Source organism: Gossypium hirsutum, chromosome A05 (assembly GCF_007990345.1).
Source record: "Gossypium hirsutum isolate 1008001.06 chromosome A05, Gossypium_hirsutum_v2.1, whole genome shotgun sequence".
NCBI lineage: Eukaryota > Viridiplantae > Streptophyta > Magnoliopsida > Malvales > Malvaceae > Gossypium > Gossypium hirsutum.
In genome coordinates, this window is record NC_053428.1 from 109,066,089 (window position 1) to 109,083,575 (window position 17,487).

At 32.3% G+C, this 17,487-nt stretch overlaps 1 protein-coding gene and 1 pseudogene across 2 annotated transcripts; both read left to right on the top strand.

The window, feature by feature from the left end:
• The first annotated feature begins 484 nt into the window (after positions 1 to 484).
• Positions 485 to 4,872, top strand: LOC107939248 (phosphatidylinositol 4-phosphate 5-kinase 6-like; annotated as a pseudogene).
• A 786-nt stretch (positions 4,873 to 5,658) lies between these two features.
• LOC107939256 (formate--tetrahydrofolate ligase) lies at positions 5,659 to 10,378 on the top strand. Of its 2 annotated transcripts, XM_016872551.2 has the most exons (5): positions 5,659 to 6,001; positions 6,473 to 6,622; positions 7,310 to 8,485; positions 9,297 to 9,443; positions 9,938 to 10,378. In XM_016872551.2, the coding sequence occupies exons 1-5, from the start codon at positions 5,840 to 5,842 to the stop codon at positions 10,211 to 10,213; spliced, it is 1,911 nt and encodes a 636-aa protein (XP_016728040.1). In that variant the 5' UTR covers positions 5,659 to 5,839; the 3' UTR covers positions 10,214 to 10,378. The 2 variants fall into 2 exon arrangements, with proteins under 2 accessions (XP_016728040.1, XP_040970477.1); XM_041114543.1 differs by lacking the exon at positions 7,310 to 8,485.
• The last annotated feature ends 7,109 nt before the right edge of the window (positions 10,379 to 17,487 follow it).

The window sequence follows — 17,487 nt, forward strand, 5'->3', positions numbered from 1 at the left end:
ACAGGTAAAAAAGTGTGAAAATTATCACTGGAGTGTGATAGACTTAGAGTCACTGGTTATAAGTGTTTGAAGATGGTGAATATTTCTCAGTGAGCTAGGCTTCGTAAACGTAGAAAAACCAAATTATGTAAACAAACTTTGATGTCCTTTGTTTTAAATTGCCGTGCTTGATGGAGTCCCTACTCTCTTACTCACTCATTCTAACTAGATAACTTGTATCTCAACAACTGTTCGAACTAATAAATATAATACAAGCGAAAAGTATATAATTTAAATATAATAAGAAAATCAATGAAAAAATAATACAAACACAATGCATATATTGCTTTTAAATAAAATTTAAGATGGATTCGATGGTGATAAATCTGACACTACTCCCCTAAAGCTAGTGTTTTCAATTAAAGCAATGAACTTTAAAGTAATGAAGATCAAAATATATTCTTAAATATCCAAAGCTAGAGGAAAGAGAAACAAAAATAAAAAGCTTGGCTTTAGAAAGGCTCTGGAAACCAAAGTAAAGAAATCACAAGTAGCTGCAAAGAAAAAAGCAATAAGCATATTTACAGCAATGTCTGTTGCTCATGTTGATGAGGAAGAGGCTGGTTCTGGTGAAGTTCGCCATGTTGAAAAAGTCCTTCCAAGAGGCGACTTTTATATAGAGGAATGGTGTGATGGTTTGCCTCATGGCAATGGGAAATATTTATGGACTGATGGTTGTATGTATGTCGGTGGGTGGTTTAAAGGAAAGATCATGGGGAAGGGAAAATTTTGTTGGCCTTCAGGTGCTACCTATGAAGGTGAATTCAAGAGCGGGTTTATGGACGGTCAAGGGACTTTTACAGGTTTTTCAGGAGATTCTTATAAAGGTTCTTGGGTTATGAACCTTAAACATGGACAAGGGATTAAGAATTACTTCAATGGGGATTACTATGAAGGCGAATGGCGCACTGGATTCCAGGAGGGAGAAGGGAGGTACCAGTGGACCAATGGGATTCATTATGATGGCCAATGGAAGAACGGGTTAATGAATGGGAATGGAAGAATGGAGTGGAGTGATGGGAATAGTTATGGGGGTTGTTGGGAGGATGGTTTCCCTAAAGGAAATGGGACTTTTAGATGGCCAGATGGGAGTTCCTATGTTGGTGTTTGGAGTAAGGATGTTAAGGAAATGAATGGAACATATAATCCTTCGGATTCTTCAACTGAGAAACCAGATTGGGATCCTCAAGTGGTGTTTTCGGAGTACTTGAAAGAGTGTAAGATATGTCCTGGTGAGAAGATGTCAATTTTGCCATAAAAAAAGATGCCACATTGGCCTGGAATGGGCAAAGGGAATGATCAAGGGAGGCCAAGGAGAATGTCTGATGGGAAGTTAAATTGTCATAGTTTTAGTTCTGATATGCATGATGTTTCAGCTATTAGTGAAGGGGACTCCAAGGATGATGATGATGGTATTGAGAGTCTGTCTTGAAGATTCTACTTCAAGAGGGAGTCTTCCTCATTTTAAGACACCCACGAAGAGGCAAGGGCAGACAATATCCAAAGGCCACAAGAATTATGAGCTTATGCTCAATTTGCAACTTGGTATTAGGTAATGCATTCTCCTCTGATATTGAAAGTTGTTTGAATGTCAACATCATGTGTTTTTGGTATTTGCATTGCCTTCTAGATTATGCTTATCGAGTTCAAGAATGAATGCAAGGAATGAGAGTTTTTGTATGAATCTGATATAGTATTTATTCTCCTTTATGCTTTTGTCATTTTATTTGCTTTAGAGGGTCGGGGTCATCACCTGCTGTTCTGTTTGAATTGAAGATTTCTCAATGTCTAACAAATTTCAGTATGGAGATATAGTGGTTTGTGTTGTAATCATGCATGTATTGATTCTTTGGTTACATTGTAGACACTCAGTTGGAAGGCCTGGTCCAGTTATATCCCTTGATCTCAAGTCCTCGGCTTTTGATCCCAAGGAAAAAGTATGGACCAAATTTCCGCCAGAAGGATCCAAGCACACTCCGCCTCATCAATCTAGTGATTTCAGGTGGAAGGATTATTGTCCACTTGTGTTCAGGTTAGAGTCTGAATCATCTTCTTGCTCACAACAGATAATTTCTTCTTTGCTGAACTATTCGGTCTTACTCATGCTACAATGGTATAACAACTTTAGGCAATAATGAAAATAATTTTTATGCAAATGGAAACATACTAAACAATTAACTTTGTTGAATTCAGTACATAATAATAAAACTAGAACTATATGATACGATGTTGGAACCAATATTATGCGGTTATGTGTAGTTCCTGACTGCTAATTTCTTTTACATTTTCAGAACCCTTAGGAAGTTGTTCGATGTGGATGCAGCTGATTACATGATTTCAATATGCGGGGATGATGCCCTTCGGGAACTATCATCCTCTGGAAAAAGTGGAAGTTTCTTTTACTTGACCAACGATGACAAATACATGATAAAGACGATAAAGAAGGCAGAAGTAAAAGTAAGAGTTAATGTCGTTTCTATTACACTTTTGCAGTTGAATTCAGAAATTATAAGATAGCTTTGCATTAAGCTGCAATTCCTCACTGGTTTTGTATTACAATCAAAACTTCTATGTAACATACGGTTATTCATCGTACGTCTTCGAAAGTCTTCCTAGATGACAATACTCGGTCCCTCAAAATTCAGTACTTCATAAATTTTCAAGTTTTCAGACAATGTTCATATTTACTTGGTGCACAAATCACTTTTGATGGCTGAATAATCCCAAAATTTGTGCATTGCTTTACCGGGCTTTAAATGTTTACTAATCCGAGTGAGGACACCGTCACAGGTGCTCCTAAGGATGCTTCCGGCCTACTATAATCATGTTCGGTCCTTTGAGAACACTCTAGTCACCAAATTTTATGGTCTTCATTGTGTGAAATTAACTGGGACAGCGCAGAAGAAGGTAATGTCAACGTTACAAAACTTTAATGTCAAACATAAATAATTAATCTCAGTCATGAAGTTTCAGAAACCAATCTCATACATTCTTCATTTTGAATCATGAGTCAGGTACGATTTGTTATAATGGGGAATCTGTTATGTACTCACTATACCATTCATAGGCGCTTTGACTTGAAGGGTTCTTCCCATGGTCGCACAACTTCTAAACCTGAATCGGAAATTGATCCGTCTACAACCCTCAAAGACCTTGATCTCAATTATCTGTTTCGGTTAGAGAAAACGTGGTTCGAAGAGTTTTGCAGGTGATCATATTTTCTAATATCCTCTTTCTTTTTAAGGTATCTTCATTTCTTGCAACCTATATTACTTGGACTCAGGTGTGAATGTCACATATGGGTTTGTTTCTGAGTTTTATAGAAAATTATATCATATTAAGCTGCATTTGGCAAAGACCAAACCATTGTAGGATATTGCATAGATTTGAGATCGATAAGGCCTTCACAACTTTTGGGATTATAAGTATGGAACTTTTGATTTTTCTTTTCTGATCCAAGTTTCTCTTCGTGCAGGCAAGTTGATCGAGATTGCGACTTGCTTGAACAAGAGAGAATTATGGACTACAGTCTGTTGGTTGGTTTTCACTTTCGAGAAGTTCCCACACCTCTTGCTTCTGGAGCTGTTACACCTACTGGTTATTTCTAGTGATCTCTGGTATTAAAATGTTTTGTGACTTTGATATCAACGGCTGCTTAAATGAGTAAAGATATGTTCTTGGATTTACTTGCAGGAAATGCAGACCATGAAAATGAAGAAGTTCCTCGGCTATCTCAAACAGGACAGGATCAGCTTGATAGTGAGCCCTCAGGGTACGATGAATTTTCTTGTTTTTGGATGCTCATTTATGTTTTCAAGAGTACTTCATACCTTGGCATATGTCTAAGTAGGCATCATCGCTGTTTCCCCACTTTATGAACACTGAAATTTATGTTATTTCCAACTATTCATTTTTCTTGAAGTACTTGTGTCCAACACATTTCTGAATTGTTTCACATGGCCATGAGAAGTATTCGATCTAAGAAAAGTTAATATGATGTTTATATGAAGTGATAACAATTTAATTTACTTAACAATGCAGGGGGTCTTCCATTCGATTAGGTATTAGCATGCCTGCTCGGATCGAAAAGACTGTGAGGAAACCTGAATGTGAAACCCAGCTTGTCGGAGAACCAACTGGTGTATTCTATGATGTTATCCTCTTTTTTGGTATAATCGATATCCTACAAGACTACGATATTACCAAGAAGCTTGAGCATGCATATAAATCAATGCAATATGATCCAACTTCAATTTCAGCTGTTGATCCAAAGCAATACTCAAAACGCTTTCGGGATTTCATTTTCAAAATTTTCGTAGAGGACACATGAAAACATATATTTGACAAAGATCTTCAACTTAGGACCAATGCCCCTCCGTGTACATTTGATCATAATCCGGAGATGCGAGCGCCTAGAAGCTTAAAAAGTTATCGTTCTGATCAACCGTGGAGGATGATTTAAGACCACACTGGACACACCTTTGTAACTCAGGATTAGGTTATCACCCTCACTTCATCTCCATTATTTTTTACAGTTGCAGATAATATATATACATATATATATGATATGTTATAGTGAAAGGTTTAGGTTAACATTGTTAAAACCACAGTTACTAAAGCTTGATTGAAATGTAAATGAATTGGCCAAAATTGGCGAAAGCATACATTGAGATTGCATTCTTATTTGAACTGAAAATTGTCTACTTCAATGGCTGAAGAGTCTCTGGGTTCAGCTTCAAAGAATAATGTACAGAAAGAGATTGAAAAAAGGAAAGGAGAAGAAAAAAAGGCTTTTAGTTTGCTTATATGGAAAATGAAAATATTTTGTTTCTATTCAATATTTTTTATATCTGTTCATGTTGATAGAAGCATTATTCTTTTGTACTTAAAAAAAAAAGGTCATTTGACAAGGATTGTAGTTGAAAATAATCCTTTTTAGAGAGTTATCAAGTTAATGATTAGTGTCACTGTCATATAAATCTTGATACTTCTGTATTCATATATATATATATATGTAATATTTGTGTTAAATAAATTAATTAAAAAAGTGATAAATATTTGCTCTTAAAAATCAAATTTATTCCGTAACATATTAAAAAATATAAATATGTCAAAATAAAAAATGAATGTAAGGTTGAGAGATATACAAGTTACGTTTGGGTTATGAAATTTTTTTTACAGGGTTGTATGAAATTATAATTCCACATCATCTTTATCCCTTTTAAATAAGAGAATGATAAATCAGATTTTTATTATAAAATCATAATTTTATACAATCTTCTCTTAAATCAATCATTAAATAATATTATATTTATTTTTTGGTGAATAAGACATCAGGTAGTTAAGAGTTTTTTTCTTAATTAGATTAGAACTAAAATCTAAAAATTAATATTTAATTAACATCGAACTAAGTATCAAACCTTAAAATTCAAGTAAAACTTCAAACTTTTCCCTATATAGATTTGATTCGATTCACTTACACCCTAACTTAATAACTTTGATCCGCAAGCTAGGTTAAATTGATGCTGTGTAAGGTCGGACCCATCCGTTGTACTAATCACAGCAATTACATTGCATGGTAACATTAGCATCTCTCCCCTCTCCCTTCTTATTTGCCACCTCAGATTAGATAAGAAAAAACGCACGCACGCACTCCCATATGTTTTTAGACTTTTGTTGCTTTGTGATTATTTTTTTGTGGCCATTTTATTTTATTTTATTTTAATGTTGTAGAAGGTAAATTGTTGAATTTTAAAGAAACAGATCCACCAAAAATCAGCTAAAATTTAGACCAAAAAGAATGAGTTCGTCAAGGAGTGTAAGGAAGTTGGAAGTGGTATCACCAGTGCCGGCAGACATAGATATTGCAAACTCAGTTGAACCATTTCATATTTCTGAGATTGCTAAGGACCTTAACCTCAGTCCCAACCATTATGATCTTTATGGCAAATACAAAGCCAAGGTTTTTTTTCCTTTTCACTTCCTTTCTTTTTTTATTTTTGGTTATTGGATTTTGATTTATTTGTTTTCTTTAATGATCGATTTAATCGTTTGATGTTTGGATTTCGATACTGAAAAAAAGCTGTTAAAAAAGTAGAAAATTGAATAGTAAGATCAGCAAAATCTGTCTTTTTCTATGTTTTCTTCTGGGCATTGCCTCATCTGCCAAAGGGGAAACTTTTCTCTTCCATTGTTGAATTCCTTGAAATCCCAGATTTGAGATATGTTGTTTTGTTTCAAAGATTTTTTTTTCTGGCGTTAAATTCTTAGCTTCTTGGTTTTTGACTTAGTAGAGATGGAAGTGTGTTGAATGGATATTCAAGCGGTGAAAAAGTACTAGAGAAAGCCATTTTTCTGATATGCTTTTTCCTTGTTTATATTGGCCGCTCAGTTCAGATTTGAATTTGAATTTCTTGGTTGATTTGGTCTATAGGTGTTGTTATCTGTACTCGACGAGCTTGAATCCTCCGACAATGGATACTATGTCGTGGTTGGAGGGATCACTCCAACTCCTCTTGGAGAAGGCAAGTCCACTACTACAGTTGGTTTGTGTCAAGCTTTGGGTGCTTATCTTGATAGAAAGGTATTCATTTTCATTTTTAGATATACTGAAATTATTCTACATAGGCAAATACTAAATAATATCGTGTTGCTTTGGCGCTTGCCGTGATACAGGCACAGGGTATTTCATTTTACTTATGGAGGGTTTTCTATTTTGTTCTTGACTTCTTTTTTTTTTTGAATTTTAGAATTTCTTATTTTGTTAAACGTAGCTCTGAATACTGGCAGGAATGTTTTGATAAAAGAAATATATTTTAGGGTCGCTTGATACTGGCAGACCAATGGAGTTTCATGATTCCTGATGCTTTGAAATTGCTTATTTATAAATTAGTCTGTTAAGCAATTTCAATGATTGAAGCTACGAGCTGTCCGTATGATTGGAAATGTCTTTTTCAATCTCCTCATATATAAATTTAATGTTAAAAGATTTCAAATCCGAGAATTATTGCATTATTTCGACTTTTTAACTATTCCTGATCTACGATGATAGTTGAGCTATGTAGTGAAATATTCATTTACAAGTCTACATAGTCAACTTACTAGATGAAAGTTTGGTTTTTTATGGTTTCCTATTCTCCTTTTGCAAGTTATTGTCAAGGGATTACAACTCTTCACTAGTTTGACATGGATATGGAAGTTTCAGATTTGACAATCTAATGTTTTAACTACTTTAACTGTCTTGATACTATATGTCGCTCTCTAATGTTAGGTCGTTACGTGTCTTCGCCAACCATCACAAGGACCAACTTTTGGAATAAAAGGGGGTGCAGCTGGTGGAGGCTACAGTCAGGTAATCCCGATGGATGAGTTCAATCTTCATCTAACAGGCGATATTCATGCAATAACGGCTGCAAACAATCTACTTGCTGCTGCCATTGATACTAGGATCTTTCATGAGTCTACCCAATCAGACAAGGCTCTTTTTAATCGTTTATGTCCACCAAATAAAGAAGGAAAAAGGAAATTCAGTGATATCATGTTTAGACGATTAAAGAAACTTGGTATCACCAAAACTCAACCTGAGGACCTTACACCTGAAGAAGTTAAGAAATTTGCTAGGCTTGATATTGACCCGAATTCTATTACATGGAGAAGAGTGATGGATGTTAATGATCGGTTCTTGAGGAAAATCACCGTTGGCCAGGGCCCGGAAGAGAAAGGGATGGTGAGGGAAACTGGATTTGATATTTCAGTTGCTAGTGAAATAATGGCAGTTTTAGCCCTGACTACGTCTCTTGCTGATATGAGAGAGAGGCTAGGAAAAATGGTGATTGGAAATAGCAAGGCTGGTGAACCTATAACTGCTGATGATCTTGGTGTTGGAGGTGCTTTAACAGTTCTCATGAAGGATGCCATTAACCCTACTCTGATGCAGACCCTCGAGGGAACCCCTGTTCTTGTTCATGCTGGTCCATTTGCAAACATTGCTCATGGTAATTCATCTATTGTGGCTGATAAGATTGCACTGAAGCTGGTTGGACCACAAGGGTTTGTGGTCACGGAAGCAGGTTTTGGTGCTGATATTGGAACAGAAAAGTTCATGAATATCAAGTGTAGATACAGTGATCTAAGACCTCAGTGTGCTGTTATTGTGGCAACAATAAGGGCCTTGAAAATGCATGGTGGTGGCCCGGAAGTTGTTGCAGGGAAGCCTCTCGACCATGCCTACCTAAATGAGAATGTTCCGTTGGTTGAAGCTGGTTGTGTGAATTTGGCTAGGCATATTATAAACACAAAGGCCTATGGTGTGAATGTTGTTGTTGCTGTGAACAAATTCTCAACCGACACTGAAGCAGAAATGAATGCTGTTATGAATGCAGCTATGGCTGCCGGGGCATTTAATGCTGTAATTTGTACTCACCATGCTCATGGTGGTAAAGGAGCGGTTAGTTCCTTTTTCTTATCTGTTAATTTCCATAAAAGTATAGTGCTGCACTCAAAGGTGCATTGTTTAGAATAGCCACTTTGTCTTACACATGACACCTCATATATGTTACTCGGACTCAGTGTATCTGACATGGATATTTTCAGTTTTATTACTTTTCATGTATTTGGAGGGTCCTTGAAGGGTTGTATTCCCATACCAATGACCAAAAATATGTTGGACATTGGTTTCAGACATGAGTACTTCAAGAAAAAATTAAGAGTCCAAGCAACTTAAATCTCATATACTATTTGAGTAGCTAGTTGCATCTAATTTACGGATTTGGCGTTCAACCTGTTTTCTATATTGCACTCGTGCTATGTCAAACATTATAAAGAACACAGTAACTTGTTTTGTCGAAGAACTAATGCTCTGTGGTTTCTATCATTTAAAGCTGCAATTTCTTACTGTGCTACTGCTATCCACTCGTAGACATTTCTTCTGAATCTGACTTCATTGTTGGCCTCCGAGTCTTTAGATTTCTTTTGAAATTCCTCTGCATCTTTTCCAGTAATTGTTTTACTAAATCAAGAAGAACCTTGGGTCATTTACTAATGTGCTTGTAAACAAATGAGTTAAAATTGTTTCGAGTTTTCTCATTTTGAGTTACAATTGAAGTTTGAACATATCTGTATGTTTATAACATATTGCCCTTTCCACCTGTAATCTTATTCTGTGTTGTTATTTTTGAGTTTGTATCTTTTGCTGTAAAAAACTGTCTTATATAGTTGAGTTGAAGCTTTCAGTAACAGATTAGTGTTGTTTTTGTCAGGTCGACCTTGGAGTTGCAGTTCAAAGGGCTTGTGCGAGTGGGAATCAGCAACTCAAATACCTGTATCCTTTGGATATTAGCATTAAAGAGAAAATTGAGGCAATTGCTAAGTCATACGGTGCCAGTGGTGTTGAATACACCGAACAGGTAAACTCTTTATAGATCTTTAATCAATATATTCCGTTTCAAAATGTCTTTGATCCTGTGCACATCATCGTTTGAATTTAGATTACTTTGTTTTGGAGTTCTTGCATTTCTACTTGTCTCTTTTTGATGACACATTTTGTATACTGGGAATTCTTAAAATGAAAATATTGTGGAAATACCATCTTCTTTGCGTTTCGGGTAGGAAACCAAATAGGCATCGGAAACCCTTTAAAAGCTTGGTCTTTAAGAAAAAGATACAGTGAAGGAGCTTCTAGGGTTGAGCAAAAGGAAAAACTGATTCGAAACTGTAGCGTCAGGTTTGATTCGGATAAGGTCTTTTACTTGTTCAGTTCAGGGTTAAGATCTGTTTGTGGATCATGAAGTCAAAAACCAAAAATATTCGAACCAAATTCAGATATTAGTAACAATAAATATAAAGAAACCTGTCCAGACTTTTCTCTTTGTCATGAATAATTCTTTTGCTCTCAAACCAGGCTGAGAAACAGATCGAGATGTACACCAAACAAGGGTTTTCAGGTTTACCAATCTGCATGGCGAAAACTCAGTACTCATTTTCGCACAATGCTGCTGAGAAGGGAGCACCAGGTGGATTTATCTTACCGATAAGGGATGTGCGAGCCAGCATAGGAGCCGGGTTCATTTATCCTTTAGTGGGTACAATGAGCACAATGCCAGGGCTACCAACAAGGCCATGCTTTTATGAAATCGATCTCGACACTGCCACCGGAAAGGTCATTGGTCTTTCATGAAGGCATAGCAGGTTTGGTTTGGTGAGAGCTTCTGGAGTGGGTGCATGAAGCAATTAACAGTTGTTGGTACTTGTGTTCCTTAACCTTTCCCAGTTCTTAATTGTGTTATTTTAATGGTGAAGTTGAATACTTGTGAAGAATAAAATCCTTTTTTAATTTCTCTAATCATCCTTGGATTATTGTAATAATTTACTGAAGTTCATGAGTAGTTTGTGAAGTAATTATGGGTAACACACGTTTAATCTGCCTTGCAATATCAACTTCCCACCCAAATTTACTTGCCTAAACACTCACTAAAAAACCTCAAAATTATACATATATTTATTATAGGAAAACATTATATTGAAAACAGTAATGAATATATTAAGAAATTCCCTGGTGAGGCCAATGGTCTTGGTTATTTTTTAAGTGTAAATAACACATAAGGTCATTAAAATATCAGTAAGTTTACGTTTTGAGTATTTCAAAAAGTTATAAAATAATCATTGAACTATTCTAAAGTTTCATTTAAGTCACTAGGCTATTAAAGTTGTTGCTATATGGCCTTCTTTGTTCACATTGTTTGCACCAACCGATTTCATTTCCTTCTCTTTTACAATTTTTTTTCTATGAAACAATTTTGAATATCACAAATCTACGAACCAAAATCCAAATAATTTTCTTCTTCAATCTCTGACACTGACCGTTAGGTCAATTTGGATTTAAGGTATGTTCTTTTACTCGTTGATGAGTGCTAATCCACCGTACCGATCATCACATCATTAGTTGGAGCTTGCTAATCGAACTTAAAAAAAAAAAAGAAACTTAACATCCTAATGACTTAAATAAAGATTTTCGAATAGTTCAGGATTTAAATCAAAATTCTCAAATAGTTCAGAGATCATTTCGTAACTTTTAAGGTTTTTCATTTTATTTTAAAATTTGATACTATTTTGGCAAGGGTCTTTCTTACCTTAATTGGTGGTGGAGAGTTCGATCCTCGCCCTGGGTATGGAGCAGTTTTAAAACTCGTGACCAGCATCTATTCCCTTAATGAACCTACAAAATTCGAAAAATTAATTATTGAGCTCGCTTTGGAAGATATCTTAAGAAAAAAAAATGATACTATTTTAAAATATAATAGTTTTCTATGTTAAATGCATTGCACGTGAATTTAGGTGTTTACTTTTAATTTATTAAATAATATTTTAACTATCTTCAAAAATTATATTTTTACTAATTAAATAAGGATAGGTCTAAATAAAAGTTTATTAATTTTGAAAAATAATTGAGATGATAAGATAATACTTTAAAAGTAAAGAAAATAAAAAGCGAGAAACAACCGAAAGTGAAATATTATATGATAATTGCAAAATTCATTTAATACAGTGCACATAAGATGAATAACTAGACAAAATCCACACAAAGTATATGCACAAGATAGGAATAGGACCTACATAGGGACTCAAAATTGGGCCTACAAGATTTGGGAGTCTCAGCCTTTATCTACAGTACGCGAGCCTCATTGGCTACTAAATTTTAGTTTAAACTAATATATAATTATAACACTAATTGAATAATAATTAATTTAAAATAGAGATAAAAAATATAATTAAGTCATAATCATGGTAGAACTAATAATGAAAATATTATTAATAAAATAATTATAATTATAATTATTCTATTATTAACAATTGTTTATCAAAAATAAAGGTAAAATATGTATATTAGTTTCACATTCATGATTGTAATAAAACATTATTAGTAAAATAATTATAATTATTTTATATTATATTGCATGATTTTATAGATTTAAAAATATGTCAAATATAATTAACATAAAATATTAATTTTTATTTGATTAATTTTTTTTACTTTAATTTCTCAAATAGAAATAAATTATACTTGATTCAAGATTTATATTAGATTGAGTCAATTTGATTTGATGCAATTCGCATCTATTAGAAATTTCAATTTAATTATTTTTATAGATAATTTATATTTATTTAATTAAAAATTTTAATGTATTAAAATTATCAAATTAACTATTAGTTTTAAATTTAATGTTAAAACATTAAATACAATATTTTTTTATTTTTAATATTAAAAACTATTTTTAATATTTTATATTTATTTTTTTCTAATTTAGAACCAAATAGAAATGTTATTAATTAAAAAAATAAATTCAAATTGTATCAAATATAATAAAATTAAACTTTATGAATTTTGCTCAAAATCAACTTATCTTATTCAGAAGATATTATCGTAATATGTTATCTAATTTTATGATAGTTTGTTTTCATAAGCAAAACAAATATTGAGATTATTAAAACATGTAATTGTACTATACAAAAATGAAATAAATTAAAGTTCTGATACTATGTTAAGATAGAAAAAAGAAACGGGAAGAGTTGTTTGACTGCTGAGAAAGTGGAACAAGAAAATATAAAAGCAACAGATCAATAATTGATGATTGATAAAAAAACGATAGCTTACAAGTGTGACTAATACACCTTTATATATTGCTATGATAATTGCTGATAATAGCATTTAACTAACTATAATTTTAATACATGTTAACTACCATTGTTAACAACCACTCTCAACAATACAAATGACTTTATAATTAGCATCAGCTCAGTGACTAGGTTGTAGATACTAACAAACACTTTCAACTCGATAAGTAATTTAAATATAGAGTAACAATCTTTCAAGCGAAAATTGTTGTTTGATTTCCAAGAAAATTTTTAACAATGGATATCTTTGTAGAAATTTATTAAATTACTTAGAATTTGGACCCAATTGATAAAATGTGTAAGTGTTGAGGATTAATATGTTGTAAATACTGGTTAAAAAAGGTTATGTCATCATTTTCATGAACGATTTAATGAAGGGTAACCAAAACATAATTGAATGAAAACATTAGTGATGAAATTAATAGTTTTATAGTTTGGTAACCAAAATTAAAATACCCTAATAGTTTAATTACTAATGATGTAATTTACCCTAAATTAAATCACTTAATTCTCATTAATGAAATCACATAACATGCTAATATAATTATATAATTTGGACTCATAAATAATCAACATTTAAGTCTCGAGTTTGTCCTGATATTACTTAAATTGATCCAAAGCCTTGGTCTTGGACTTGCATGAAATTCCTATCCGACATGCTTCAGTTAATTATTTATAACTATAAAAATTTAAATGAAAGTACAAGTTCAAAACTTAAGAGACAATTTCTAGTCTAATTTCTGTCACTCTATTTCATTTATCCACTATTCAAGACTTAAGAAACACAAGTTGATCCACCATGAACCTTCATTGAATGGCAACAATTTGGTCCATTGATCTCTTGTTGAATAAAACCTTAAAATTAAGCTTTAAATTTGTTGGATATTGACCTTGTAACCGGCCCAATTGAAAAACTCAAATCACCTCATTCTGCCCCGTGCACGCATCAGTTGCAACCATGGTGCCTTCCTGCTTACCTAGTGAACGATAGAAAGAACAATAGCAAGTAGTGCACAAAACCTAACAATTAATTGGTTTAATGATGTTTGACATCATGTTCACGGTTCGAAACAAAGCCGTCTCATCGGTAGAGTAAAATTTGTAGTTTTTCCCCATAAATTGACTAACAATATGACCTGCAAAAGCAAGAGTAGGTGGTATGACAATAAGAAAGATACATATCTCAACTAACTGTCGGTAAAGAATAAGGATCATTTGACTTGCAATCTTTAAGAGTGAAAGTGGAGTCAGCAAGAGAGTGACATATTTAGCTGGAGAAAGGGCCATTTTAGAACCGTAAGAAAAGATTCCAAATCCCAAAAAATAAGATGACCCAAGTCTTTCATCATAAACTATTTCACTGCTTAAATTGCAAAATACATTGAATATCACTTTCATATCAACATTACAACATCCTCCTCATGCAAGTGGCTTTTATTTCATGTTCTACAATCAAATTTTGGACCATCAACTATTGTTGACTTTTTTTTTTCATCAAGACAATTTTTTGAATTTGAAAAAGAAAACCCAAAATTCCAAATAATTTCTATTTCAGAAAAAAAGTAATAAATTTAATATATATATACACACATCCAAAACATACTATATTCTAATACTTGAATTAACCTCTATCAACAAAGTGAGGTTGCAAAGCACTGATCCGGTGGGTCGTCTGAGTCTAGAGACAGTGGATACTGACAAATGTACTGAAATGCTTCAATAATATTCAATGAAATGACTACATTAACTAAAGCTGAACTCCCTTTAAGCTGCAGCATTCACCTTCTTACTACAATGTCTTAGTAGGTCAATACAAATTGTTTTCTTTTTCCTTATAATAGGTGTTGGACTTAAATATATTCAATTCTTATATATATTATATCATGTTTGAGTATATATTAGATATAACTATTAAACACTCTCACTTATAGTCGTGGACGTAATAAATATTATCACCATTAATTCTATTAAATATCACTCTTAAATATGAATCATAGAAAGAACAAATCCTCAAAACTACTTGTGGTAATATCACGTTCAATTTATGGAAAAGGATTTCAATACATAGAATGATGAAATTTTTTTATTATATTTTTGACAAATTATGTCTAATTGTGGAGATATTTAATATAGGCAATACTGCTCTCTGTGTCATCCAATATGTCAAAATCTTTGTCTAATTTAGGGTCTATTAATGTCCAAAAAGCATTGGTCCTTAGCTTCTCAAAAGGACATGCAACATCTTCATCAAAGCTTAAAGCAGACAGACATTCAAGTATCTATGTTATATTTTATAAAATTTGACTTGCTAATAGGATGTATATTTAATACCATTTGTCAGGGTTTGGTGCAATTATCTAAGATGAGAAAGAGAGATGATTGGTCGTTGAATGAACAGTAAGTGATGAGATGATTCAGAGGTGTAAACTATTTATGCAGCTTAAAGATGGGAAAGTTGGATGGATTTAAGCAAACCAAATTTCAAAAGCTTCGACAAACCAATCCTAGCCCATATCTTTTTTAAGTTTTGAAGATGCATAAAGTTCCACGTCAGTGTGAAATGATGCCAATTTTGTCAATCTGATTCCATCGCTTTTGGTTTGGTTTTAAATAGTTAGGGAGAATGGAGTTGGCAAAACATGAGTGGGAAAGGGCAAATCATCAATGTTTGGACAACTTGGGAAGGATGTTATTATCATAAAACTCTACTTATTTTTACTTATTTTGTTTCATAATCCATTCGGGAACCTTGAGAATGGATTCATGGAGTTCGAAATGTTGGATTTGAGCCTCTCCTTAACCAATGTATCCATTCATGACAATAATTTATTATTATCATAAATAATTTCATCTACTATTTGTTCGATACAATTCTAAAAAGTAATGGTTTTAAAATAAAAATATCGAAAATAAGAGTACTAATAATTTGTAATTATCCCTTTTAATAATATATATTCAAAACTTGAGCATAATTTTTTTATTGTAAAAATTATATATCTTATTATTGCACTCAATATTTATAGATACTTAATCATCAAAGATATTCATAATTCCGAACCTACAGTTTCTAGTCCTTTCAATAACATTGCTAGCATAGTATAACATGGAAAACTGGCAGACCACACGAGGGAAATGCAGAAAAATATTTATCAATTTATAACATGATTTTTGACCTCTATAGAGTGGAGCAATGGACCCTTTTCAAAGCTCTTTTCTCTGACTGATTCTAGAGCCTGGAATATATATATATATATATATAGAGGATTTGAAGCTATCTTTTAGCAATGTTAATGTATATCTAGTGATGATTTTGGGTGGGGAAAGCCTGCAGAAATATGGTTAGTGGTGGTTACACAGATTTTCTATTCATATTGTCATCCCTTCTACTCTTTGTGGGGATGTTATTATAGGGTTTTTGCATTTCTCACATGCATGGTTTCTAATATGAGAATTTCATCATTACTTTTTCAGTTTTAGTGCATATACTTATCACTTTCTCTTTTCCAATATCGGAAATTTTTATTTTACAAAATAATAATTTAATAAAAATTAAGTTTTCAATACGCTTCCTACATATAAAATTGATTAAAAAAAAAAACAAAAAGAGTAAAAATGTACATCCAATAACTACAAGACACTATCTTGGGATAAGGAAGATTAAAGGAAAGAAGATATATCTAATTAGATGGCGACTTATATTAGACATTTAAGTTGAAAAAGAAGGATATATCTAGGTACAACATATTTTATTATTAAAAGTGGGTTGAGATGGGCAAAAATAAAGGGTAGAAATGATGCGGTGAAACCCTTCCACTGATCATAGGAAGCCTAAATATGCATTAATACGATGTATCAAGAATTCGTCCAAATTTGTTGGTGGGTTTCAACTTGGAAGCCATAAAAGCACCTTTAGAAAGAGAACCCAAGTCAAAGGGAATGGTGATGAATTTAAAATGTAGGGTTCATATCTTGCATATGAATTTGCCAAGTAATTTTTAAATTTTATTAATCAACAGTTAGTTGAAAAGCACTAAAAGCACTTTTGCAACAACAAATTTGGGAAATCTTATGTGATGGGATCACCAAATGATGTGCTTAAAGTGTTTTTATTTCTTAAATATATGATGTAAAAGGAGATAAGAGTAAAAGGTAAGACACTTTTCATGTTCATGGAAATTGAAATGTACTCCAACAAAGAAATTAAATTTGTAAAAATATTTATATTAAAAATAAAATAAAATTTATATAATTGAGTTTTAATTTAATTGGTATTAGTACTATTGTCGATGTAGGAGGATGTGGGTTCGAACATTTAAAGTGTGTTTATTCTCTTTTTTAAGGATTAAGGAGGGATTATAAGGAGTTTTAAACTTTTAATTATATTAAAAATATTATTTAATTCTATTAAATATTAATTTATATAGAAATAATTAATCTAAAAAATATTAAATATCAATTATGATTTCTTTACTTTTGTTACCCTTTTTAATTAAAAAATTACTTAAAAAATTTATATATTTTTAATATTTTTAAACCACCAAATAAATTTTTATTCCTTTTCCTAATATATATTTTTTAAATATTTTTTACTTTTTTATTTTTCATATTTTTTTTATTTATTTTCACTTAGATAGTAAGTGTACAAATTTCTTATTGATAATGTTATTGATTAAGTTGGTGTCACAAGTCAACTAGATAATAACTTAAGATTGAAGACAACACTATGATAAACAATTGCAGTACATTTAATATTCTTAATATGATATATTTACGTGTTTA

What these genes read in the sequence shown, in the direction of transcription:
- LOC107939256 (XM_016872551.2), top strand. Translation starts at nt 5,840, where the DNA reads ATGAGTTCGTCAAGGAGTGTAAGGAAGTTGGAAGTGGTATCACCAGTG. An exon ending in ATGGCAAATACAAAGCCAAG is followed by an intron (nt 6,002 to 6,472) that starts GTTTTTTTTCCT and finishes TTTGGTCTATAG; the next exon opens with GTGTTGTTATCTGTACTCGA. An exon ending in GTGCTTATCTTGATAGAAAG is followed by an intron (nt 6,623 to 7,309) that starts GTATTCATTTTC and finishes CTCTAATGTTAG; the next exon opens with GTCGTTACGTGTCTTCGCCA.